This window comes from Oryza sativa, chromosome 4, assembly GCF_034140825.1.
Source record: "Oryza sativa Japonica Group chromosome 4, ASM3414082v1".
NCBI lineage: Eukaryota > Viridiplantae > Streptophyta > Magnoliopsida > Poales > Poaceae > Oryza > Oryza sativa.
The window spans coordinates 4,493,035-4,520,908 of record NC_089038.1 but is presented as its reverse complement, the minus strand read 5'-3'; the positions used below and the strand labels follow the sequence as shown (position 1 = coordinate 4,520,908).

The 27,874-nt window shown below is 41.1% G+C and overlaps 4 protein-coding genes across 4 annotated transcripts; 3 read left to right on the top strand and 1 right to left on the bottom strand.

Moving 5' to 3' along the window:
- Positions 1-873: 873 nt before the first annotated feature.
- Positions 874-3,870, top strand: LOC9271610 (protein SENSITIVE TO PROTON RHIZOTOXICITY 2). The gene has a single exon (XM_066309294.1). It carries the CDS (start codon positions 1,109-1,111, stop codon positions 2,222-2,224), a length of 1,116 nt encoding a protein of 371 aa, XP_066165391.1. The 5' UTR covers positions 874-1,108; the 3' UTR covers positions 2,225-3,870.
- Positions 3,871-7,437: 3,567 nt separating this feature from the next.
- Positions 7,438-9,328, top strand: LOC4335043 (thaumatin-like protein 1b). Its single transcript, XM_015781467.3, has 2 exons — positions 7,438-7,730; positions 8,489-9,328. Exons 1-2 carry the CDS (start codon positions 7,619-7,621, stop codon positions 9,205-9,207), a joined length of 831 nt encoding a protein of 276 aa, XP_015636953.1. The 5' UTR covers positions 7,438-7,618; the 3' UTR covers positions 9,208-9,328.
- A 466-nt stretch (positions 9,329-9,794) lies between these two features.
- On the bottom strand, positions 9,795-22,941 carry LOC4335042 (pullulanase 1, chloroplastic). The gene is made up of 27 exons (XM_015781466.3): positions 22,626-22,941; positions 21,781-21,916; positions 21,613-21,665; positions 21,384-21,492; positions 21,175-21,311; positions 20,884-21,080; positions 20,650-20,799; positions 20,485-20,545; positions 20,278-20,398; positions 19,787-19,877; positions 19,569-19,662; positions 19,237-19,332; positions 18,462-18,602; positions 18,136-18,186; positions 16,636-16,706; positions 16,442-16,534; positions 15,868-15,958; positions 14,543-14,614; positions 13,427-13,552; positions 13,185-13,241; positions 12,778-12,852; positions 12,120-12,208; positions 11,887-11,964; positions 11,332-11,470; positions 10,801-10,910; positions 10,528-10,627; positions 9,795-10,230 (listed from the first exon to the last, which is right to left on the bottom strand). The coding sequence occupies exons 1-27, from the start codon at positions 22,863-22,865 to the stop codon at positions 10,123-10,125; spliced, it is 2,886 nt and encodes a 961-aa protein (XP_015636952.1). The 5' UTR covers positions 22,866-22,941; the 3' UTR covers positions 9,795-10,122.
- A 2,848-nt stretch (positions 22,942-25,789) lies between these two features.
- LOC9270612 (uncharacterized) lies at positions 25,790-27,414 on the top strand. The gene has a single exon (XM_015779222.3). The coding sequence runs from the start codon at positions 25,813-25,815 to the stop codon at positions 27,127-27,129; it is 1,317 nt and encodes a 438-aa protein (XP_015634708.2). The 5' UTR covers positions 25,790-25,812; the 3' UTR covers positions 27,130-27,414.
- Positions 27,415-27,874: the final 460 nt, after the last annotated feature.

Below are 27,874 nucleotides of genomic sequence, written 5' to 3'. Positions count from 1 at the left end.
CTTTATTCTGCTTTTGTTATTTTTCAAAAATTAAAATTCGCCCTAAGATATTTAATTTGTAGTTGGGTTATATACTATAAATGGGTTATATACTATAAAGATATCCAAAACTATTGCTTAAGGGTTTTTTTTTCTTAAGTCTTGAAGAAGTAACCACACACGAGAAATGCAACTCATGATGTCAAGCAAAGTTGTGAAAAAATAGTGGAGAAAATGGAACTCATGATATATGTTAATTTTTTTCCACTATTTTCTTCATAACCTAAACAAAACCTTATCACCTGAGGATGGTTTTATATCATCTGTTAAGTATGCATACTTTATATATGCTCTAGTAAATACAAAGGCTGCGTTCGGGAGGGGTCCTCCTCCCCGGCACGCAAAACGAAACACGTATTATTGCATAGTTAATTAAGTATTAATATATATTTTTTAAAAAGGGATTAATATGTTTTTTTAAAACAACTTTCATATAGAAATTATTTGCAAAAAACATACCGTTTAGTAGTTTGAAAAACGTGCACGCGGAAAACTGAGTGAAGAACACATCCAAATTGTATCTGTTAAATACAATTTTACACTAACAAAATCTTGTAAACCTTATGTAAGTGGGACAAGGAAGTAGTAAGCCCACTTCATGGTACACATTTATATGCAGATATGCACGTCAGCTATCGCGGTTGTCTTTCTAACGCCCCATCTTAATTATATATAACAGTGAGCTATATTTTCAAACTCTATGACTTTGCATACTATAGTAATGCAATTAAAGTTCATAGTACATCCCTAACACAAACATAAAAAATTAGTGGAAAAAAGTTCAATTTTTTTTGGGAGAGAATTTTGCTCCATATGGCCCTGGTAGCATATGAGGGAGGCTCAAGCAGGGATGGACATGTCTCCAAGCTCTCATCCGTTGACTTCTCCCTATCTTCTCTCTTTCTTAATTTCTCCTAAATTTTCTTTGATCCATCTCCATATATACTTACATGTATGCAAATCTTAACCTCAATTATGCAATTGATGTCCTTTGAATCTCTAGCTAGCTATATAGTTGCAAATTAAACCCTAGAATTAAGCTGGATTAGCTAGCTAATTAATTAGCCGAATGAATCCACAGGAGTTCCAATTCTTCCAGGGGGTGGAGCAAGAGATGCTCTTGCTATCCCATGGCGGTGGCGGCGCGGCGGCGGCTGCCTCGGACGACGTGCTCGCCTACCATGTCGGGGTGCTAAGGGACAAGGTGCAGCAGCTGGAGCCGCTGGTCGGCATGGTCGTCGTCTCCCCCGCCGCGCCGCACGGCCAGCTCCGGCGCGACGCGGCGGCGATGGCGGCGTCGAGCGCCTGCTCCGTCCTGCAGGAGATAACTGCCGCCGCCTCCGCCGTGGCGCACCGGCTGGAGCAGGCCAACGCCGCCTCCTCCGCCTCCTTCAGGCGAGGAGTGGCTTTCGCCGACGACGCACACGCCGCCGGTGGCGTGCAGATGTTCGCGGCGGGCGCGCACGGCGGCGGCCAAGGCGGTGATGACGAAGCCGGCGCCTCGCTGTTCCACCACCACGGGCCGCCGGCCGTCGGCGCGCCCACCGTGTTCCGCGCCGGCGCCACGACGACGGCGGCCGCGTCGAGCAGCGGCGGCGGAGACGACGACGGCGACGGCGACGGCGAGGTGGACGTGGTGGAGCTGGAGGCGTCGTACCTGCTGGCGAGGTACACGCACTACTGCCAGGTGTGCGGGAAGGGGTTCAAGCGCGACGCCAACCTGCGGATGCACATGCGCGCGCACGGCGACGAGTACAAGACGGCGGCGGCGCTGACGAGCACCGGCGCCGGCATGAGGGCGGCGGCGAGGCGGTGCAGCTACTCGTGCCCCGCGGAGGGGTGCCGGTGGAACAGGCGGCACCCGCGGTTCCAGGCGCTGAAGTCGGTGGTGTGCGCGAAGAACCATTACCGGCGGAGCCACTGCCCGAAGATGTACGTGTGCGGGCGGTGCGGCGGCAAGCAGTTCGCCGTGCTCTCCGACCTCCGCACCCACGAGAAGCACTGCGGCGAGCTCCGATGGCTCTGCTCCTGCGGCACCTTCTTCTCCCGCAAGGACAAGCTCATGGGCCACGTCGCCCTCTTCGCCGCCGGCCACGCCCCCGTGCCCGTCGCGCCGGAGGCGTCGCCGTCGACGACGACCACCGGCACCACGACGGACAGATCACGTACGGGATTGATTGATTAATCAACAATATATTGCCTGTGAAATCAATTCAGTTCGTTCGAATCAATAGTGTGTGTACAACTGTACATACTACATATAGGTAGGTTCCCATTTCATGCTCGAATTTGAATTCTTAATCAATTTGATTGGAGCTGAGTAAATTTCATAAAACCTCACTTATTACAATCCAACTTATACAAAAACATAGGGATTTTGACACGTGGCAGATAACTCCAAGTATTATGATCCTAAAGTTTTATAAAACCACACACCGCTAACCAATTTGATATACCATGATGTCAAAATTTGAAAATGCTATATTTATATGATGTAGCATTTAATTATATGATGGATCTATAACTTATAAATTTGAGATGCAATTGTAGAACTTAAAAGTGTGGTAGATTAAAGTCAAAATGATTAATAGTGTGGTTTTGTGAAACTTTATAGCCATAAATACCTGGGTTTTGTGCCATGTTTTAAAATCTCTATTGTTTTGTGCAATTTAGATCGTAATACATGTGGTTAGGTGAAATTTAATCATTTGATTATGTGCCAATGTCTCGGTATCTAAAAGTAAAATTAGCTTGGTACTTATAACTAATGCTACATTTGCAAGTTATCCTATATACTTAAGTTCATCCCCACATACATATATGTGCCTTGATTTGTATGGTGCATCGATCATAGCATGGATAGTGTACAACTAAAAGCCCACAAAAACTCTTTGAAATATTGAAATATCTATACTCCTTTTAAAATAAAGTAGTAAATGGTGGATTGAGTGTGGTTTAGGGTTTATTAACCCTTATGGTTTTGCCACCATTCTCATCACCAACTTCCTACTTTATTTTTTAACAGAAAAAAAAACAGATAAGACTAACTAGAGGGCACACATGTTAATAAAGCCCCTCCCAACTTTCATTTTCCGTGAGAAGAAAAAAAAACGGTGTAGGGTTAAAGGATTTACATATAAGTAATTAATATATGTAGTAATTAAAAGATGATATATAAAAGGAGTAATGATTATAACGGGTTAATATATAATTTTCAATTAAAATCCTATTACAATGCATATGCTAGGCATCTAAAATGGAAGTGCTGGTGCACTTCTTTGTCCATTTTCATGCTGTACGTGCCTTTTCTGCTGCTGCCACTGTCGCATGCACCTTCTTTGTCGTCCATATCGAAATGCAGGATTTAAGATGATGTACAAGAATTCGACAACATTTGGTAGGATTTAAATTTGAATCTACAAAAGTTCCTAAAAAAGAGAAAAAAGGGTGACATATGCACGTGAATTTTTTGTGCCTATCCAAATGAGAGAGATTGAGAGAAAAAAAAAGGAAAGAATAATGGGCTAAGAGTCCATTACTATTTATTAGGCCTAGAAAGCCCATTTAGGAGGAAAAAAAGAGTCTTTTTTCTACTTTGTTATAATGAATGAATGTTACTATTATGGCAAAGTTAATGTAAAAATTTTCTACAGTATTCCTGCATTTTTTAGTTTTTCTAAAATTTCCTACATTATTTTACAATTTTCATGTATTTTATAGATTACCATCAATTTTCATGTTTTTTGTTAGTTTCACGTGTAACCGGGAATTATGACTGTAAATCCTTGATTTATTACCAGTATCGTAGATAATTAATTTGTTCCCGATTCGATGATACCATCTGAATGATTATCGTTATAAATCGCTGGGATATATATTGATACTATGGGTGTGGGTACTGTTCTGGCATATCACGCCTTTCACTTGGAATTCAAATTTCAAACTGGAAATTTTGAATTTTATCGATAACCGCTCGATTATCGTAATAACCATGAATGCGACGGGTAGCGGTTCCTGACCCATACATAAACCATATTGCAAACCCTGACATGAAGAGGTTGAGCAGTCTAGAACTGGAATAATGTCTAAGAGCAGGTACAATGGCAGGCTATTAGCCAGCTATAAATATATTTTAATGAGATAAGCGATGAGAGAGAAGAGCAGCGGGCTACAGATCTGTAGCCAGCTGCAGCACGAACTCTAAAACGCAATATGTGTATGACAGGTGGGACCATATATTAATAGTATAGTAAGCGACTATTGTATGAATTGGCTATTAGATTAGCTATAAATAAATTGGAGCCGGTAGTAGGCTATACTATTAAACTTGCTCTAATAGTTCTAATTCATTAGTAGTTTAATTGGGACTTTAGTATCGTGGACCAAGCACATTTAAGGTCGTCTTAGAGTTACTTATACATGCATGACTATATATCTAAAAAAAATTATATATATGTTTGACTAGATAACCACTAAGTTACTTATACATGCATGACTATATATCTAAAAAAAATTATATATATGTTTGACTAGATAACCACTATGGGTGTGTTTGCAACCCTTTTTCCCAACCCATATCTTTCATTTTCTGCGCGCATGCTATACGAAAGTTGCTTTAAAAAATCAAATTAATTCATTTTTGAAAAAAAATAGCAAATACTTAATTAATCACGTGCTAATGGACCGCTTCGTTTTCCGTGTTTACTGTGCACGTGGGGAAACTGGAGTGGCGAACACACCCAGCAAATAGTAGTAGTTAAATAGTTGACACAGGGGTCAAAAGTTACCTCCATTGTCGAGAAAAACCATTGTGGGTCAATTCTAATTCAAGATCTTTGTAGCAATCAAGTTTGACCATTAATGCTAGTGTTTGGTTCATACATAAGTGAGTTATGTCACAATTTTTTAGCAAGTTGATCCACTAGCTTGAGCGTTTTTTTGCCATAACTTACCATAATTGTGACCAACAAATTCTTAGCCATACAATATGTGGCATGCCACACTTTGCCAAATATTCTATGGTAAACCATAAAAGTCATCCAAACAACCCTTTGTGATGGATCAAATTAACTCTTGTGATGGGTTAATTTGATTTATGACACTGTAAATTTGGTTATTCAGAAAAATACCATTATAATTCGTCTATATGTTCCCGTGTCACTGAAATTTCACAAAATTAGAAACGTGCCACTACCGTCATGTTTTCCATCCATCTCCTTCTCCATCTTCTTCCTTCTTTCTCCTCTCATGTCGTGGGGGCGGTGGGGCTGTGGCACGCGCTGAGGATGTGGGCGCGGCTGTGGAGCAGCGGTGGCGGGCTTCGCTGGCTCGACGACCTCGTGCGGCGCTGCGGCCGACGAGAAGGCGGAGCGGGCGGGCACGAGGCGCGGCGGCTCCCTCTCATCCTCCACTGCCTTCCTCCCGAGTAGATCTGGCCGCCGCTCCACCCCACACGCGTAGATTCGGCGGCGGCGCAACGGATCTGGCATGGATGACGGTGGGAGGCGCGGTGGTTGGTGGCAGCCGTCTCGGCGCCGCCGCTGACGAGGAGGCGAAGCGGGCGGGCACGAAGCACGGCGGCTCCCCCTCATCCTCCACCGCCTTCCTCCCGAGCAGATCTGGCCGCCGCTCCGCCCCACACGCGTGGATCCGGCGGCGGCGCGGCGGATTTGGCACAGGCGACGGTGGGAGGCGCGGTGGCTATCGGCGATCGTCTCGGCGCTGCTGCCAACGAGGAGGTGGGCGGGAGCTCCTTTCGCCCCGCTCTCTAGCCGACGAGGTCACCACCGCCTGTCTCTACTTCCTCCGTGTTGTCCCCGCCCAAGTCGGCGACCAGATTTGAGCTGCCCTAGATGCCAACGACGGCGACCAGATCGACCCGAGCTCCTTTCGCCTTGCTCTCTTGCCGACGAGGTCACCGCCGCCTGTCTCCACCTCCTTCTCTGCGCCGTCCCTGCACAGGTCGAGCTCGACGCTGCCCGCCTCCGCGCGGCCAAGCTGGAGGAGCAACTTGGCCGTGGTCAGAGGTTGGTGGCCATGGCGACCACTTTGGCCTTTGCCACGCCGAGCAAAGAGAGCCGAGTGAGTGGAGACAGGAGAAAGAAGGAAGAAGACGGAAAAAAATGGAGATGGATGGGAAACGTGATGACATGGCACAGTTCTAAAATGTTACGAATAGACGAATTGTATTGTCATTTTTCTGAATAGTTAAATTTATAGTGACATGGATCAAATTAACTCTTGTGATGTTGGATGTTGCATATGCACCTTTTTTTTGGATTTTGCATATTCACTTGCTAGTGCTTACAATCACCAGAGAATAGCAGAGTCATTTGTACCTAAAAAATTCGAACAAAACTTTTACAAACAAAGATATTAACTGTTTAATTTAATTAGTTACTCCCTCCGTCCCACAATATAAGGGATTTTGAGTTTTTACTTACAACGTTTGACCACTCGTCTTATTCAATTTTTTTTACAAATATAAAAAACAAAAAGTTGTGCTTAAAGCACTGTGGATAATAAAGTAAGTCACAAATAAAATAAATAATAATTTCAAAATTTTTTGAATAAGACGAGTGGTCAAACGTTGCAAGTAAAAACTCAAAATCTCTTATATTATGAAAAAATATAAGACGGATGGAGTAGTAGTTAAAAACATCTTAGTACTCCATCCATTGTAAAATAAATTAACTATTATACATGACTCTGGACAAATACATACATAAAAGTTGATTTATTTTAGCATCGGAGATCAGCACAGGAGCACACAGTTACATCCAAATGTCATTGACTATGAATAAAAGGGTTTCTGGTACCAATTAATCTTTGCTTCTTGAGTTCTTCCACTGACATGACACCAAGAGACCACTTTCTTTAATTTCCCGTGTGCCCTTGTCATTATTCTTCACCCTTTATCAGTTCACCTGTCATTTGACTCCCTATAGACTTCTTCAGATATGTGACACAAACCATCAAAAGTTTCTTCACTTCTCAAGGGTACCAAACCTGCACCGAACCCTCCAAAAAAAAAAAAGGCAGATCGATCCATCTATCTACCTGTCGATCGGTGCTAGTATTAATTGTTGATGAACATTTGAACAGACGACTGGTTGTTGCCAGTAGGAAAATCTTAGCATACGGACTGTACGTGAATCCAATTACAGCTCTCTCGATCCCCTTTTTCTTTTGCATTTCTTGCTGCAGTACTGTTGCATCAATATTATTAATTATCATATTAGTAGTAGTAGTAGTAGCTAGGCCATGCCAAGCGTGAGCGGCCAAATTAATTAATTCAACAAGAAACTAAAGCAACTTTTAAAATTGTTTTCAATTGATTAATTTGCTCTCTCTATTTTTTTTCTGGTCCAAGAAGCATTGTCTATCCATCCATGCATTTGTCATCTGCCAACTCACCTACCTGATGGTTGGGTCTCATATGCAATGTTTCTTTGATTTTTGTTGCTATGTAGGAGTAGTATATATAGAGAGAGGGACCTGAGATGTTGCTTGTGAGTTTCAGAGGCTAAAAGCTAGCTAGGTGTAGATAGCTTCTTGTGATATATTGCCTCTGCTTGCCATGGCGGTAGCTCACCTTCTTATCCAACTCATCTCCATGGCTGGCAATGGTGTTGGAGCCTGCAGGGTGCAGATTATTCCGGCCATTATCTTTCTTCAGCTCCTCTTTAGAGGTCAGTATATGCATTGATTATTATTATTATTATTATTATTTAAAAAAACTCTACATAAGACAGTACGAAGTATCATATTGATATAGTAGGAGTATACACATGGATCATCGAGCGCTTCCTTTGATTTTTAGTTTTTTCATCTGTGTGGAGTATACAATTATTCTTGGTAGAGTTTGGTATTGATCAGTTTCGCTTTTATTTCACCATATATGGGGACCATATTTTGAGATTTTCTTTGGAATGTGGAGTACATTTTTTAGATTATTATACTTCATTTTTATCACAGGCAGCGATGACAAAAAAAAGGCCAATCAATTCGGATGTGACATGTTTTGTATAAGTTCTGTCGAAATTTAGTGCGTTGTCTACAAGTAGCACCCGAATTTACCATGTTTCCAGCAAGCTGGTTCGAATTTGTTTTCTTCCGACAAATTTCAATAAGGCTGTGTTTAGTTCACACCAAAATTGAAAGTTTGGTTGAAATTGGAACGATGTGACGAAAAAGTTGGAAATTTGTGTGTAGGAAAGTTTTGATGTGATGGAAAAGTTGAAAGTTTAAAGAAAAACTTTGAAGCTAAACACGGCCTAAAGTTCAAAAGTACATATGCTCAAATTTGTCCAGATGAGTTTTCAAAAAAATGAAAAATAATGTTTGATCTTCGTAATGCACTTATGCCCACTAGTTTGCCAGCTCGTGTGGACGATGAAATTACTGACAAAATTCATGCAAATGTTTGATAAATGTGATTGATTTGCAGCTCTTGGCGCGGATGGCGCGTCGTCGTTCAGCTTCACCAACAGCTGCCAGTATCCGGTGTGGGTGGGCGTGCTCCACGGCGCCAGCTCGCCGGCGCTGGCGCGCTCCGGCTTCTACCTCGCGCCGTCGGGCACGTACCACCTCGCCGCGCCGTCGTCGGGGACATGGTCCGGCACGTTCTGGGCGCGCACCGGCTGCGCCGTCGACTCCTCCACCGGCCGCTTCACCTGCGCCACCGCGGACTGCGGCTCCGGCGACGTCGCCTGCAACGGCCGCGGCCCGTCGCCGCCGGTCACGCTCGCCGAGATCACCCTCGCCGCGCCGGGCTCCGGCGGCCAGGACTTCTACGACGTCAGCCTCGTCGACGGGTTCAACGTGCCGGTGCGCCTCGCGCCGTCGTCGTCGGGCGGCGGCGGCGGCGACTGCCACGCCGTGTCGTGCGCGGGCGACGTTAACGCCGCGTGCCCCTCCGACCTCCGCGTCGTGTCCGGCGCCGGCGCCGTCGTGGCGTGCCGGAGCGCGTGCGACGCGTACCGGAGCGCGCGCTACTGCTGCACCGGCGCCTACGGCTCGCCGGCGGCGTGCGGGCCCACCGACTACTCGCAGGTGTTCAAGGCCGCGTGCCCGGCGGCGTACAGCTACGCCTACGATGACGCCAGCAGCACGTTCACCTGCTTCGGAGCATCCAGCTATGACGTCACCTTCTGCCCTCGATCTTAATTACAATGTGATTGTTGCTAATTATAAGTTATATGAAACTATATCATCAATTCATCATTATTATGATGGTTGGTCTGCTCTGCACAATAACGAAGGGATCGGAGAGAGAATTATTTATTTATTCTTAGGCTCACTTTATACTTCATACACAAGAGTCATCAGAAACCCCCATATTTCATTTGAAATTTTCCTTCAAATTTTCTGCATTTTAAACAGTGTATGCCCTGGATTTTATAACATAAAGGACAGCTCACTATCATGCATTTCATTTACAAATAAATTACCAAAAAGAGCTACACTGATTCCATGAGATTCATTCTTTCTTTTACCCATTGTTGTTTGGTTCCGATGCAACAGTAATATATTACTCGCTTTGCTTCATATTATAAGCCGTTTTAACTTTTTCTTTAGGTTTGACTAAGTTTATAAAAAAAATTATCAATATCTATAACATAAAATTAGTTTCGTTAAATGTAACATTGAATATATTATGATAATAGGTTTGTTTTGTGTTGATAATATTGCTATATATTTTCTAAAAATTTTATCCAATTTTAAAAAAATTGACTGAGAAAAAAGTTAAATACTTATTATATGAAACAAAGGGAGCATTTTTATTTACTTAGCATGCCATATTTCCATGTAACTATAAGTATGTCTTTTTTGTTTGTTTGTGATAATCACAACAGTACAATACAATACCCTTACGGAGATGACAAAGCATGTCGAAACTTGGGCACTTTATTCGATACTACAAGTATGTATTTTTTTTCTCTAAAACTATACTATTAGTATACTAGCCCAGTCTCTTCATATTCTTCCATTTATTTCTTCAGGAATATTCAACTTGAGGACTTTTATTCTCTTATCTTCATTCATATTTTTCGACATAATATGAACGTTTTCCCAAAGGCATCAACATCTAGGTTGAACGAACACTGCAGTTGTTCTTCTTGGCACGGTGAATCGACCTTTGGACGCCTCGTATGCTGACTGCCTGACTAGAGCATCCGATGAATTCACCTGAACCATTTCAAAATAGCCAGTTAAACATCGAATCGCCTCTCAACCAAATCAGTGGTATTCTTAAAAATTTACTGACTGAGGAGAAATTTATGACAAATTTGTAGATATAATTCAGTTATGAAAGATATTGACAAATAATAATTAAATATCTAGTACCCAACTTGATTTGTACAATTCACTTGCCAAACATTAAAAGCACTTGGGACACCAAATACAATGATGAGAGACAACACTTCAACAACTGGAAAGTACTAAGGAGGTATCATCTTGATGAAACTAAAAACTGAGCATTACCTGAATAGGATGCAATTCAAGCCCCAACGAAGCGAGATCATGGATTTCAATAGACACTTCGTGTGGACAGACATTGAAGATCGTCACGACATAAGAGAAGCTGCAGAAAGAGATAGGTAGTTTAGCTACTTTGGAGAAAATAAAAAGTTTCCCATACCAGGCATTGCAGTCTAGAAACAGCTGCATAATTTTATTTTTCAGCTCATGCAAAATTATGCTTCCCAAGATTACGTTCTATTTATTCCAAAACATAATTACATAAGTGCTACTTACTTTTTATCTAACTGAGCCATTTTACATTTTTCATTTTGAGCATCTTTAATGCTCATGACAATAACTCCTGGTACCATCGAGGGACCTGTGTTGTGAAAGCGAACCCTTTGCTGAAATAGGATAGGACACAGTCAGATGTGAATAAAACAGAAGAGGTAAAGAATCATTATTAAACAAAAAACATGAGTTTTTTGGTGCAAGTTGCTTGCTGATAGTTTATTTGTTTTTGTTAAGGCACACAAATGTTCCAGTATGATTGTTTGCCGCTAATTTTCAGGTAGTCATTGCTCACCAACTACAGAGGTGTAAATATACATCTCTATATTTTGCAGATTACATAGCTCCCTGTCTACCATAATGCATGACTCTCATTCACGATAACTTCATTCTGCGAGAAACGTCTACCATCTATAAGGAGGCAACAAGTAAATAAACAAACATAGTTGCATATTTGCGCCTGCACATATTGCGCCACAGTAGCATGAAAGTAAAGTTGCAGGTATAACTTGTTGGCATGAAAAACACATGTACCTCAATGTCACTTGCTGTACTTAAACGAAAGAGCGGTGAGGAGTATCTGATCTTCAAGATGTCAACAAAATTGTCGAAGACAGAAAGAATGTGATTTTTCAAAGGTCTGAAAGATGGGTTTTCCAATCTTGGTTTTATCCTGCAAAGGAGTTCCATTTGAATAACAAATACAGGTTCAGAACATGAAAGGAGAAAGAGACGATATATTTTAGTATATCAAGATAGCACAATAAAATGTACTCCATCCATCCCAAAATATAACAACTTTTAACCATCACGATTTGTCCCAAAATATAACAACTTCTCCACCATCATTCTCTTCCCAACCAATCACAACCCTCCACTATTCATTTTTCCCACCTACCTCCACTACTCATCCAATCACAACCCTCCACCACTCACTTCCACCTACTTTCTTAATAGCCATGTCCAACCCTAAAACTTCTTATATTCTGAGATGGAAGGAGTAGCAAAAAAAAAGGGGAATGATAACAGGAATAAGAGTTCCTTGCATGATGATACACTAAATAACTCAAGCAGAATTTAGAAACTTACAAATGCCAATTTTCTTCATTCTTATCTCTTGGAGGAAGTCCTACACCCCAATTGTTTGTTTCATATGTAAAATCAAGCCTTAGAAAAGGATGAAACGGTATATAGTCAGATGTTAATACCAATTAACTGTTCAAAGCAAATCGAATTATTTTCCATATATAGAGGAAATTCAAACGTTGCAATTAATTGCAACAACTGATGTTTTCATCAAGGTCAAGAGGGCAGTTTATTACTTGTTAAACCAATCACCAGAGTTATATGAATCTCGATCAAGTGACTTAGATCTCAGTATCTCATCACCAGCATGGAAGAAAGGTATTCCCTGAAAGAGCATATAGGAGTATGAAAATTCAAAATAATGTAAACTGCTATTAACATCCTTTTTCTTTTAACTATAATTTAGATTGAACACTGTAACACATACGATCTATTCTCTACAATTTTCTACTACAACTCATAAGGCCTCTGTTGCCTGAACAACTGAGTCCACATGGATGGCAAAACCAAATTTGGTGGACCCGCAACAGCAGATCGCAGAAAGTAGCGATCACAGCAGGTAATGAACATTGTGTGCTCATCTTACGAACAAACTATTGTACAAGTACTGCTTTTTACTCAGATTATAATCAAATTTGAAGTGTTGGTATGAAAAATGTATTGTCCTAGCAAACGGTATTCAAAATTTTGCTGGTAATAGAAAAATGATATTAATATTGCCAAACATGGCCATTTAATGAGCCCATACCATGAGAAAGGTTTGTACATTGACAAGAAGATTAGTCAGGTGATATTACTGTTTTTAATTTTATTTTTAGCAACCCATGCTTTTGAAACTGATTCTCTCACTATCCACTCCTATAAAGTGATAGTACTGTATGCACTTGTACAGACCTGGGATAATGCGATCATGCTAGAAGCCAAATGATTTATCCTGCATTTCTCATCAATCGATAGGCCAATTGGGGTCTGCACCAACAATCAAAGAAAACATAGAGAAAACAAGATTGTTAATCCTTTCTAAAGATTATTAGTTATTTTCCAAGGAGTGGGTAGTGATAAATATACTTGAACATACTTAAATTGTTATTGCAAATTATATCATTCAATGAATGCAGTTTTATTATAAGATCCAGTAACTAATTTTGCCAACTGTAAGCAGCACAAAAGGTAAATCACACTAATATCTCTTATCAACTACATCACTTCTAAAGGATGAAAAAGAAGGAAAGATTACTATAACGTAATACTTGATGAAAAACATCGTACTAGCTATTGATGTAACAGTACATGTGACATACCTTTATACTGACAATATCAAACAGAGTCTCATTATCATGAGCAGAAACATAGTTTATCTGAAAAACACACAAGAGTGTATTATAGAAGATGGTTGACAGTAGACTTTGAAGAAGTGATACAAAAAAGAAAAAATCCTTATGCACAGAAAAAATGCAATTATGAAAACCTATTATGCTGCACTTGTGAGAATAAATACTTGTAATAAGTACCGACCATTCTGTTTTTTAAGAAAAAAACATACAGTTTCTACAGGGGATGAAGTATAGCCAACTGGTGATCCATCAAAAGTGTAAATGTCTGATCCCTTCTTAGCTTCTCCAGTATGAGTTCTTAGTACATAATCCTTCAGGTTACCAGCTAGTCCGATCTGGGAAAAGACAAAAAGATTGGTTTTATGAGGTTGTGCTCATTTATCCAATATAACTCTTCCTTAGAAAACACGGTAAGAAAGCACAACTAGATCCCAGCACACAGGAAGCAAATAACAATATAACATAATTGAAGCAATGCTACAACAGATATGTTTTGATTTAAATGGTATCTTCCAGGTTGTGATGTTTCCGAATCTTTCTAAAATAAGTACATGTGCGATTACTTCAAGAATGGATTATAAAAAAAAAATCAAGATACTTAACATTGAATTAGTTGAAGTAAAAAGCAGAACACAGATTTGACATGATAAATGATGAGTTCAAATGAAAGTCGTAACAATGGATTTGTCCATTCCAAATAGCAGCAAATTAGCAACTACTCATTATTATGTGTAAAATAAAGTTATTCGGCATAGCACATTAGCACTGTAGATAGTACTTACCCTTAAACATAAATTTGGGATAGGCAGATTATAATCTCATACTAGTTACAACAGACCTAGTTGAATGCATTTGTCTGAAGGAGTACCTACTTGAGGCCATTTCAGCGTTGTTTTTGTTCTATCCATAGTGTTTTAAAACTTAAACATAAAAAACCCATGAGAAATTACATTAGTGGTCAAGATTTGTTTTCTTCTATGAATTTCTATCCAAGTGATTGCCAAGTCATTTCTCAGATTCCTATTTTTGATTGTTTGCTAGAGTTAAATGAGGAAAATCCAAAACTTATTTCTATGATAAAAGAATTTTTTTGTGCCGACCAGAATAATATGCATCATTTGATAGATATTAAAGAGTGGTATCCGGTGTTGAAAATAGAGAACTCAAGCAACAGATGATCCAAGATTCCAAGTTCCCCCACATGCCTTCATTAACTCTGATAATTCGTTTATATCTTCTTTAACCAAAACATGAAATGATCAGCAGAATATATTTCCATCAAATTTATAGGTCCAAAACAAATTTAAATTCAACCAGTGGTCAACCTGTATGTGATCAGCATATGTAGCAAGTTCACGCCTGGTATCTGCTTCATTACCCTGATAATATCCATTAGGCTGCACAAAATGACAAGTAGAAGATATTCAACACTACTGGATTCTTGGAGCTAGTCTAGAAAGATCGTAGGTATAATGTATTACAGTGTATCACGTCCAAGGATACAAGAAACAAAATGTATAGGGGCTAGGCTGGAAACCAATAGTTACTGATTCGTTCTGTCTATTCCACCTTCCTATTTTTTTAATCCATTATACATATCTTTCCGTCAAAGTAGATGTGTTTGTTAGGTATTTTATAATCATTAACATCAGGAGGCATGGTATCTACTAGTCTAAGCCGAGAACCGGTGACTGGCTGGTTTCAATCATTTTATATTTAAATTTTTGGAAACACACAAAAGCTTTGCATGTCAAATATATCTCACTAGAAGAAAGCAACGGGTACACCATGCAAACTACACAGTGGTAGCTGCAAAAAGTGAATGGCTCGAGGTACAACTAGATTACTTGATTACACAATTCAATATCCAACAAGAAAAGCAGAAAAGGTAAATATTTCAGCCATTTTTTCTTATCACTAGTTGCTGCTTCACTCTACTAACTGGTAAGGATACATAAATTATTACTACTTCTGAGGAGAGTGATGGATCATTATGTGACAGATTTAACAGGGATGGCTTATAACTGGAAAGGATTGTTCTAATACATGGTTCTTTTTAGATCAAAGGCCAGGAGGCCCTGCTTTTTTAGAAAGCATAGGTCGATACAGAATTATTCATTGAAGGGGATTCCATCAAGCCATTCACTGTTCTATTACATCAACGATCACCAAACATCACTAGATAACAGGATAACTAGACTACCAAAAGACACCTTCATATCCACATCTAGGCAATTATGTGGCAGGACCAGGAAGTGAACAGTTTAAAGGGACACCCACAAAAGCAAAACTAGGGACTAACTATTAACAACTAGGTAGAACTTAACAAACACCAAGTTTTATCTCCAGTCAAACACTTGATTGAATAAAAGGGAAGCTCAATGTGAATTTCAGAAACTAGCCTCAATCAGATAGGGTTGCACAACTTGTGGGATTAAGATTGGGTAAAAACTTAAGGAATACTGATAAGGGAAAAAATACCAAGTGAATCTCAATATGAGGATTTTAACCTGAAATACTGTACTATGAAAAAAAAGACCACTAATGCAGGGGTCTTAGGAAAGATAGACACAAGTAGCTTGCTACTGTAATATCACGTACTGATTGTCATCTCCAGGACAGTTAGTAATATGAAGGGCATCAAAATTACCTCCAAGAACAGACCGGTAGAAAAGCCTTGCTGTAGAGGATTACCAAATGGATTACCCCCATTAACAGAATCGCGGATCCTATCGTTGAAACTGCAATGTATGGTGGTATAGGATAATGGATACTACAATCTTGAATAGAAAGATGGAAAATAGATGCAGAAAAAGAAACTGGATAAATTTCTAACACTGTCTATAGACACTACTACATCAAGTGAAAAAAGACAAGAACCAAGTTTGACAACTAAAATATAATGTTAACAGGAAAACGTTTGGCAGATGTAATAGTGTCAGAGCATCCATTTTGCAAACCTGTACCATTCCCATACTTGAAAACCGACATTCTAAGCAATAACTTGGTCAAAATTAATAAGGGTAGGTCGACTGCATGCATTTTAGGACAATAATTTTTTTTATCAAGGACTATTTTTCTATGGCTGGAAAGAGTATAGAATAAAAATGTACACAGATGGTAATTTAAATATCTACAAGGAAACTTTTGCAGGTTCCTCTGTATGGCATAATTGGCCTCTTCACAGCACACGATGAGTTGGTATCAATTCAGGATTAACTTACCTACCAATTCCTGTGCCACTCATATTAATCTGGGATGCATTTATTCCACGCTTATTTTGTGCAACCTCACCAAAGTCCCATCCTTCACCATACCTGGAAATTAAATGCCCTTATCATTATCAGTACAATGCACTAAATTAATACTGAGACCATGAAAACTGATTGTTCTGAAACTGAACAATCCAAGTCCTTACAAGTATATCTTTGAACCATCCACTCCATGTACATCCCTCGTAAGGCTTCGAATAGCAGATTTTGCTCTTATCTGTATTTATCAACCAAGAAGGTTCTAAAGCACACAGTAGCGATGCAGTTAAATTAGAAAACAGAGTCAGTTGCCTACAACCATTTGGCCGCATGTCCCAGGATCTCAGAAAAGAATATACTCCGTTTCATATTATAAGTCGTTTTGGCCTTTTTGCTAGTCAAACTTTGTTAAGTTTGACCAAATTTATAGAAAAATTTAGCAACATCTAAAACACCAAATTAGTTTCATTAAATCTAACATTGAATATATCTTCATAATATGTTTGTTTTGTGTTGAAAATACTACTATGCTGTTTTATAAACTTTGTCAAACTTAAAAGAAGTCAAAACAACTGATAATATGAAACGGAGGGAGTAACACACTGTTGGCAATAAGGAGTGCAAGGGAAACAGGCCAAGAGTCTGGTAGTGAGGATGGTGTATAAACTCCCCACCTTTGTTGATACTGAATTTTACAGATTCTCCAGACTGAGTTTTACAGGTACTCTAAATTGACTAACAAGTTAAATATACACAACCTGATGCGACTAAGTTTAGATATATCGACCATCTAGCCCTAACAATACAAGGTTAGAAGGTTGGTAATTATATCCAGAGTTTGTGCTTTTATTTTAACTAGAAAAAATGCCCGTGCGTTGCAACGGGTGAAGACTATTTTAATCTTATTATTGTTATATGGTTTAGTTAAGGTAAAATTTCACTGTGTTAAATTCGCTTGGATATATATTTTGTTAGAAAATCGTGAGCTACAATTAGGAATCCGATAGTCTCAAGTTAGCATGCGAGTTTTTTAAAGAGATTTCTTATACGATTCCTTCTGTATTTTCAAAAGCGAACCGAGTCAAATACGGATTTGTATTTTCAAAAGCGAACAAACTCAAAAACCGACTCATACACGGATGACGTACCAAAGTATCAGCAAAAACATCTTTAATTTTTATAATAGTAGAGATTGTGCAGATAGACATCACGGTGAACTTAACATTCAAAAGAGATTTATAATTTAAAAACGACAGTCCCTCTGGTTCCAAATGTAGGTTGTTTCAGGGGCAATTGAACCCCATTTTTCCCAGACACCCTTGATAATTGAATGCGACGATTCTCATGAATAAATGAAGTATCACTACTGATCTGCAATAATTGCAGGGCAACAAGATAATTGTAACACTTCTTAGTTCCTGTGCACAGCTCTAAAACGACCAACATTTGGAACCAGAGGGAGAATTGACGAGGCTCAATCAGATCATTCTTCCCATTGATGTTCCAAGTTTGCAAATAAGATAGGAATTATGCAGGTTAAACAATAATAGGTCAAACCGATGATTGATGGGCGTTCAGTGCTTTTACTACATCAAGAGAATAAAACAAAAAGAATCTTTCTGTTCAGACAACTACTTAATATGCATCTTCGAATTGAACTTACTTACCATGGTACTTTTCATGATATGCCCCATAAGATCAAATCTGAACCCATCAACCTACGACAAGAATATATAATTGTTAAGATGCAGAATAATAAAGTGCAGCACTTGGAAGACATGTAAAACATAAACATGAGATTGTTTTGACACTTCAGAAAAAAAAATCAAAAAGGCTCTCTTGCATGTTCCAGAAAAAAAAAGGAAAAAGGAGAAGCAAGGTACTCTCTCTCTAAAAGGAGGCGAGACATTGCCAGAAATTACAGATATTCTTGAATGTATAAAATAAAAAATATATGATGTGCCAATAGTACAATATTATTATCACAACTTACTTTGTAATTTATTGCCCAATTTAAAAGGTCATCCACGATTAACCTATCAACCATGAAATGCTCACTTGCTGTATTGTTCATAGCCGCACTATTTTCGATCTGACCATTAACGTTCCGCCTAAGGTAATATCCAGGAACAATCTGTAAATATCCCATACAAAAACAAGATATTAGAAGACACATTAGGGGGCAAAAACGGAAAAAAAGACTTAGAATGCTATTGACCATTTTTTAGAACAATCTATGATACACATATCGTTGAGTTAACGAACACATACATGTAAGCATTTTAAGACCCTTATCATTTCTTGGCTTAAAATAAAAGTTCACAAATTACATTCACTTGGTATACAAGAAGCATTTTGGTGGCTTATAGCTACGCCACAAAAATTCACATATTTATGAAAATCATGTACAATCAAGTTAAATTAATTTCTAAAAATCATGAACCCTGTTATGCTGTACTCACCTTTATTCTGGCTCTAATCTACTAAATGGATACTGGACAGGCAGTAATGGCTTCTGCACAATGGCTGTTTTGTTCCTCTCTAAAGATGTGGTGTTGTAGGGACGTGCTAGTGTGCTGCTAAGTGCTAAATGCCAGAAACTTCTTGTGCATACGTATGTATTCTTGATTGGACCAAATTTAATTAAACTGTAGTTCAAGTGTTTTACTACTGCAACAACAAAGACATTACATCAAATATACTAAAAAAGAATGATCTGTAGATCAGAACAATTATAAACAAAAATGTAAGTATTAGAAAGTGATAACCTTGTCAAGCACTGAGGAGACACCAAAGGGGCCACTTGAGTCTAAATGATTGTATACAACATCCATGACAACACGAAGACCTATGCGATTCAGGGCCTGCAGTACAAATTTCATCAGAAACGTAACATCCGTTCTGCATAGAGCTGACAGAATTGGTCATTCCATGAATTACAGCACAAGGATGGAAGATACAAGTTAGAACATATTTTCCCTAAAACAGGTGACCCTCAATCAAATCACATGAAATTTGTAGAATTCCTGCTGGAATCACACATCCAAACAGGGTGATATTTCATTATGTATGCATTTCAGGGTTGAAATAGAGAACACACCTGAACCATCTGTCGGTATTCAATAATACGACTAGGACCATCTGGGTTACTTGCATAGCTTCCTTTTGGAACCCCCCAGAGTACAGGGTCATACCTTTAGTGTGCATATGACCGTGAGAATAATTTACAGGCAAGAACATAACAAACTTTACTTTGAAAAGACCACCAAGATGCATTAGTATGTGTAATGTTTGAAAGAAAAGAGCAAGGAAGAATACCCCCAATTGTAAGGATCCTCTTGCTGAATAGATACTATTGCAGCTTGTTGCTCATCTGAACCTGGAGGGAGTTTTGCCAGCTGAGCCTCATCTGCCAGAGTAAATGAATTTCCCCATTTATTCAAACAGGAACAACAAAATAAGTCAACTAAACATACATCAGATGGAAGTGAAAGAATTTAGTCCAATCCACTAAGGACTTATAAATAGTCATCACCAAAAGATACCAACCAAACAAGAACCTTTCACATATTTCCATAAGAAAAAAAATTCATGAGCCATAAAAAAGAAATTCATTTCTGGAATTATGTTGAACTCAAATGTTGTGTAATTTCTGTTCTACACTTGATTAATAATGTAGATTCGATTTTGTATTTTATTAGAAGTTCAAATTAGAAAACACAAAAAGTAAATTGCAACAGTGACTTAACCATCGACTACTCAGTCCATACAGTTAAATGGTAAAACATAATAAAAGAAACTTTCCTTACCAACAAATTTCCAATTGCTTTTGTTGTCATCAACACTAGCAAAATGAAAGCTTGGTAACAAATGAACATGAGTCAAGCCAGCAGCAGACAATTTTCTCAGGTGACGTATTCCTGCTGAATCCTGCATCACAGTTTCCATAATGCGACCAGGATGTTTTGTTATAGGTGGTGAAACAGAAATCGTTCAGTAAATTAAGTCTGAACAACCTGAAATGTAAATGCACGAAATCCTCCACGAGAGTTACAGTCCACTGTGCTATCATGAGCACTGTAATTAACAATTAAGATGAAGCAGAGAAGTAAATTCTCCAAAAGAAACATGCATAAAATCCATCAAATTTACAGTTGCATAAATCAAGTAGCACAGTTCACCTGAAATCACGAATATGCAACTCATAGATGCTTATGTCAGAGAAGGACTCAAGGTTTGGCTTCTCATCTGACAATTCATCCCAGGAAGCTGGCTTTAAAGTTTCACTATTAATGTCAACCAACCAAGTCCGTGTGCCATTTGCAGAAAGCCTGGCCAAATTAATAGTAATATTTTTTTTCAATATCTGTATGGATTATTAAATTAGTGTAACAAATTAATTAAAACACACATACCCTCTGGCATAGGGATCATCAGCTAAACATTTCTCAACTTGTGATGTACTAGGATGATAAACCTTAACTTCATACAAATAGTACTGGTTCTCCCGGTATCTTGGTACAGTAACACTCCAAACACCATTTAACTCCTTGAGTTGCACAGTTTGCAGTAAAGGTCCTGCTGGACCATCATAGAAGCATACTCTAACATCCTACAGAAATAGCAAGGAAATTTTAGTTGCAAGCAAAAAATATAAGGGACCATAGATAACAGCTGAGATGCTTAGTGACGTTCTGCAAGCAGACCTGAGCTGTAGGAGCCCAAAGGTAGAGGTCGACATCTTTATCACTGAAAACTGCACCAAGTGGTCCAGTATAAGCAAACATGTCATCCAATACACCAGGTAGTTGCAATCCAGTAACATCTTGATGCCTCCCATGAGCTGCAACAAAAAAAAAACAGTAGGTGAGAGTTGCAGAAGAAGGCAACATAAGAGCAGAGATTTTCGGATTACCATCATAAGAAGCGACAGCTAGTTGGCATTTCACAAGGCTCGCGACATCAACAGAGCTAGGGACTCTGAAGGTTCTGTAACTTCTGATAAACGGGAACTTCTCAGCCACCTGAAAAATGTCAAGTGGCAGTCCATATGAATTCGTCAAGGATTATGAAGAACGAGTACGCACAACAGCACAAATCACTCTTGAAAAAATGGTACACTTGTCAACTAAGAATGATCTTACATTGTCTGGAAGGCTGGCATGTTCTGGTTCGAGTTCAATTTTTGAATCATAACCTACCAAATCAGCAAAGATATTTCAAATTTGGTATGCATCAATAAGTTTCTACAGCTATCATAAATCATCTTTGGGTGAAAAGAGCTTAACAGACAAACAGTTTACTTCACCTACCATGAATGGCCCCATCAGATACGTGCATCGTGGCATCTCTGCTTGCATACAGGAAGAGGGAGGTGTCTTGATCGTTTACATTCCAGGCAATCAGAGACCTTGTCACCCAGTATGCCCTCGCATCCGTCACGAACCCCTGAAGATGAAACACATCAATGCTAGAGTAAGCTTCACAAAAATCAGTTCATATGGTGTCTAAATTCAAAGAAAAAAGTCGGAAAAAATTTAAGAAATTTTCACTCTTGTGCTGACGACACAGCCTCACAAGTTACTAATCTCTATCAGTGTTTGCAATTTCGGTCTGCAGACACTATTCCGCCCGAAATTTTCCATATTTTTTGTGAGTTTAGTCAAAATCTGGTCAATATTTCTTCATTTTTTAAAAAAAAAAGTTCTAAAAATTCCAAAATTTCCCCGGCATTAGTAAATACGCAGAACAAAATTGCAAACCTTCTATATGGTAAGTACTCCATCTGTTACAAAATATAGCAACCTATAACCGGATGGAACACATCACACATCCTAGTACTATGAATTTGGACATTTACGGATATATCATATCTGGTCCTAGAGGGTTATATTCTACGACGGAGGGAATATTATAACATACATCAGTACGGTCACTGGGAAGTGGGTCCTACGGCGTCAGAGGGACGACTTTGCAATACCAGAAGAACCCCAAGGGGCTTGTTAAAAAACGTAGCAATGAAACAGCGGCTGACATGTGGGCCCCACATCCCACAGGTGGGGGCATCTCGGTAATTTGTCGGAACGCGTGGGAGTCCAGCGACGATTGCGACATCAACGGAAGAGAAAAAAGCAGCCGCGAGCCAGCGATGGCGCACCTGGGAAGCCACGGCGGCGGCGCACTCCTCCCCCACCGCCATCGGCGTCCGCGGCGAGGCTGCGGCGACGGCGGGCGGCCTCCGTGTCCCGCGAGCGGCGGCGCGGGCGGAATGCGCGTGCCCCTGCGGCGGAGGCAGCGGCCGGGCCGTCCCCGATCTCCCCGGCGAGGCGGAGGCGGAGAGCCGCGAGGTCGTCGGCGCGAGGAGGAGGAGGGAATTGGCGTGGAGCAGCATCTGCATTTGAGAGGGTTTGGATTCGGGGGGGAGAAGGCGAATCGAAGGCGAAGGCGAAGCGGTGGCATTTGGAGCGAACAATAAATAAATGAATAAATAAATTTTCTTTTGTGCGAAATGAGGAGACGACGAGAAACTAAAGCGGACGGTTGTCTTTCGGCCTTTGGCGTTTTTTCATTTTCACCCTTTTTTTTCTTTTTTTTTCTTTTATTTTTCCCTCACGTTTGGCTCATCTCGTGTTGTACTCCAACAGTACAATCTTTTTTGGGGTGTTTATTTTTGTTTTTTTATTCTTTTTGACGAGTTTCACTTTAGTTTGTTTGGCCATTCATTCTCTATTGGAAACGCAAAGTGTGAGAGAAATTAAAAGAATCGAAAAGAAGTTTTTCTTTTTTGAGTCAGCCAAAGAAGAAAGTGATTAGAGGATGAGTAATTAACGAGGAATGATGTCATGACGGCATGACGTACACTCGAGCATGAATGACTCTTGAGGTAGAATACCACCCACAAAAAACAAGTGATTAAGTGAAGTGTCGTCTAGGATTACTTTCTACGACGGCAGATAAGGACACTCTTTTTCCAGAAAAATATAAAAACTACAAAGTGGTATACGGAGAATTTTGTGATATTTTTATTATTTATGCGCGCCCATGTATGCCATTTTGGATCTAACATGGATGATTTTGGTCGTTGATGTGTGTACAAGATGATGGTAGATATAATTCAAGAACCTAAAATTTCAATTTCAAAGATAATACGTATGGTTAATATAACTATCATAATACTCACGTGTTGCAAGGGATAAAGATAATTACTTGTACATATATACTTCCTCTAGTGCATGTTAATGTCACGATCTCCAACAGTACAATTTAACCTTTAATAACTTTCATAAAAATGTATTATGAACAACTATGAATGTAATTTGCATCGAATGAAAATTATCGACGAGCTATACCTGACAATTAGAGACATGAGACATGTATTTTTATAGATGTTCGGTTTTTAATCATAAGTTGTTATATTTTAGGATGGATGGAATATATTGTGGGTCTGTTTTTTTTCTTTTTTGGCAAGATTTTTTTTCAATATGTTGATGATGCTTTAATGGTGGTTAACTTCGTCATGTCAAATTATCAACCACCACCGGTATATATATAGGTTCCGTCCAATCTAGAAGTGCGATGGATGAAAATAACTGGGTTGGTGATCTTAATGGGCTCGCTAGCTCAGTTTTGTGCTCGGGCCATGCGGCTGCACGCACATTTGCCTGTGGAAACAAGTCCATTGACACCTTCCAATATAGGTCCAATGCGAATCATATCCCTTATTCCCTTAACTATAACATCAAATATTTTAATCCTCTATCTATTAAAACTAGTCCAAACTGAATCACTCAATCGTTTTGAGGATAATTTTTATTGACGTGGCTTATTGACCTAATCAAACAGATTGAGTCAACATGTGGGGCCCCACATGTCCTTGTCTCCACTTCTTTCTCCTTCTCTCTTTCTTTTCTCTCAACTCTCTCCTCTTTCTCTCGTCCCCTGCAGGCTGCATCTCTCTCGGCGTCCTTTCCCATCTACCCTCTTCCTGTGCCATGGTAGTTGCAGAGGAAGCCATGCATGGGTAGTAAGCTTTAGGGACGGCGAGCAGATGACTAGCGAACTTTTGTTGTTGTTGCTTCGCCATTGCCGTGGAAGGCCCCTCTTCCTATGCCATGATGGCCGCCGAGGAGGCCACAGGCGTAGCGAGCTTCGGGGTAAGCGAGCGGATCTAGGCGCGTGTAGCCGATGAGATTCTACTGTCGCTGCTTCGTCGTCATCGTCGCCGTGGACATCCTCTCTTTCCCATGCCATGGCAACTCCCGAGGAGGGCGTGAGCAACGAGCTTCGGTGCTCACGAGCAGATCCAAGCAGTGTGGCTAGATCCCTCCTCTCCTTTTCTATCCATCGTCGTGCATGCCGCTACTGCTTCTAAGGCTCAGTTCGTTTGTCCAGGTTCCCAACCTCTCCTTCTTGATTTTCGCGCGCACGCTTTTCAAACTGCTATTTCGATGCGTTTTTTTGTAAAAAGTTTCTATACGAAAGTTGTTTAAAAAAATCATATTGTTTCATTTTTGAAAAAAAAAATTAGCTAATACTTAATTAATCACTTGCTAATGGATCGCTCCGTTTTTGGTGCAAGAGACAAGTGTTCCGAACCTGCTCTCTAGAACGCAGCCTCAGACTTGTGGAAATATCGCCATTGTATCCCTTCCTCGAGCCTCCATGACCTATCATTGCTGCTGCCCATCCTTCCCGACACGTTGAGGCCGGAGCCAATGTCGCTGAGATGGATGGGGATCGACGAGAATAGAGGAGATAAGAGAGGGAGTCACTGATATGTGGGTCCTATATATTGACTCGTCCGGTTAGACTAGGTCAACGAGCCATGTCAACAAAAACTATGCTCAAAACTTCAAAGGAAGCTATTTTGCACCGATTTAAGTGCAACCATGAGTTTCCGTGCCCAATTTTGATCTTTTGTCTTATTTATTTTTTTTATGATTATAATTTTATTATTATTAGATGATAAAACATGAATAATACTTTATGCGTGACTTTTGTTTTAATTTTTTTTAAAATTTTTTTAAATAAGACGAACAATCAAAGTTGGACACGAAAAAACATGACTGCACTTAAATTGGGACAGAGGGAGTATGAATAAGATCAAAATTTTAGAGGTAGTGAAGGTGGACTTATTTTCCCATGCTTGTAGTGGACCTTACCTCTAGCTGAGCGGGCTACTCTCGCGTCGTCTCGGCTAGGTGGGCCGAGAAAAACCGAGCCCATACGCGTGAGTTTTAAGAAACCTTCCTCGTGTTCGATTCGGATCAAATCCAGTACCCTATAAATCAACCATCGAGAACAAGAGAAAAAAACAAACCCTAACTAACACCCCGATATCCAATATGGATACGCCGCCGCCGATGCAATCTGACGCGGCGGCGCCGGCCGCCGTCGTCGACTACTCCAACCTCACGACGGACCTGGTCATCGACATCCACGGCCGCCTCGCGTTCGTCGACCGCCTCGCCGTCGGCGCGGTCTTCGGCGCCGCGGGACACGCGGTGAAGCCGGAGGCGCCATGGCTGGTCCTCCCCGGCGACACCCCCGAGACGAGCCGTCTCTACTCCGTCGCCGACAGGCGCGTCGCCGCCACGCGCGCCCCGGACCCGGCGATGCGCGGCTGCTGCGTCGTCGGCTCCTCCGGCGGGTGGGTGGTCACCGCCGACACGAGGGCGCGGCTGCACATGGCGAACCCGGTCACCGGCGAGCAGCACGAGCTCCCGGCGATCACGACGTGCCCCTTCTTCTACGTCACCAACCCGACGTGGCCGCTCTTCCACGTCAACATCCTGCAGGACCAGCTCATCCGCGTCCGCCACGGCGGCGGCGAGAAGGTCCCGGCGGCGAGGCTGCCGCTGTGCACGCTCGTCGCCGACCAGATGCGCGGGTGGGTGTACCGCAAGGTGGTCCTCTCCACCTCGCCGCGGCCGGGCGCGTACGCCGCCATGCTCCTCCTCGACGTCGACCGCCACCGGGGCAACCCGGCGTTCGCGACGTCCGACGACCCGGCGTGGCGGGTTGCCCTGTCGCCGGACGGCGTCGAGGACGCCATCCACCACCGCGGCAAGTTCTACTCCATCACCTACTCCGGCGTCGTCGAGGAGTGGGACCGCCGCGGCGTCGACGGCGTGTTTACCAGCAGGGCGGTGTCGCGGAAGCTGCCGGCCATCACCGACGGCGGCGGCGGCCACCACCACCGCAGGTACCTCGTGGCGGCGCCGGGGGGCGGCGAGCTGATGGTGGTGACGAAATCCTTCAAGGTGGTGGAGATCGGGGAGCGCTACATGGACAGCGAGAGGCGGGTGTGCTTCACGGTGCAGGTGCTCGACGACGGCGACGAGGGGGGGAGGTGGAGGAGGGCGGCGAGCATCGGGCAGGCGGCGGTGTTCGTCGGAGCGAGCAGCAACTCGGTGTGCGTGTCGACGAAGGCGCACCCGGAGCTCAGGCCGGACTGCGTCTACTTCGCCGCCGACGAGCTGGTCAAGGGCCCCTTCTGCAGGGACGAGGACCGCGGGTTCCACAGCTACCACAGCTGCGACGACAAGAAGAGGGTCGTCGGCGTTTACAGCCTCAAGGACGGCGGCCGGGCGGAGGGGTTGCCGGAGCTCGGGGACCACGCCACCTGGCCGCCGCCGGCGTGGTTCACGCCATTGATTTAATGCATCGTGCAGCCACAATTTTGATTGTTGATCGATCGGTTTTTGCATCATCCATGCCCATGCATGATTATGGTATGGATTGCCTATCGGCCGGCTAATATCGTGAATAAGACTAATGCTTCCTTCCGTTCCAATTACACTTTTTTTTGGACAGTTATATTTATGACGTCACATTTATAAAAAAAAAGTCTGATTTTTTATTGTGTAATTGCATATAAGATTTAAAATACTTGTACTATGTTTTTTGAAGTGCTTAATTATAAATGAGATAAGAGATTGAAATAATTAATTATCTCGTTGATATTATCGATACACTTTAACCAGCAAAGAAAAAAAAACAAAAAAAAAACAGGAGGGAAGCGCATGTCTTCCCGTCTTCCACACCATAGTCTGCCTTGACTGCCACAAAATGTGGCGATAGCATTTTAGCACAATATTTCGTCTTTTATACTAAATGAGCTAGTGTCAGCCAGTGTCAATCCTCAAATTATAAATCCACAACCCCAGTAGACAAACTCTTCTAAGGGTGTGTTTGAGGGATAGGAGATTAAGAAGATTGGGAAGATACGTAAAACGAGGTAAACCATTAGCGCATGATTAATTGAATATAAACTATTTTAAATTTCAAAAATGGATTAATATGATTTTTTAAAACAACTTTCCTATAGAAAATTTTTGCAAAAAACGCATCGTTTTGTAGTTTGGGAAGCGTGCACGCGGAAAACGATGTACTTTCTAACTCAAT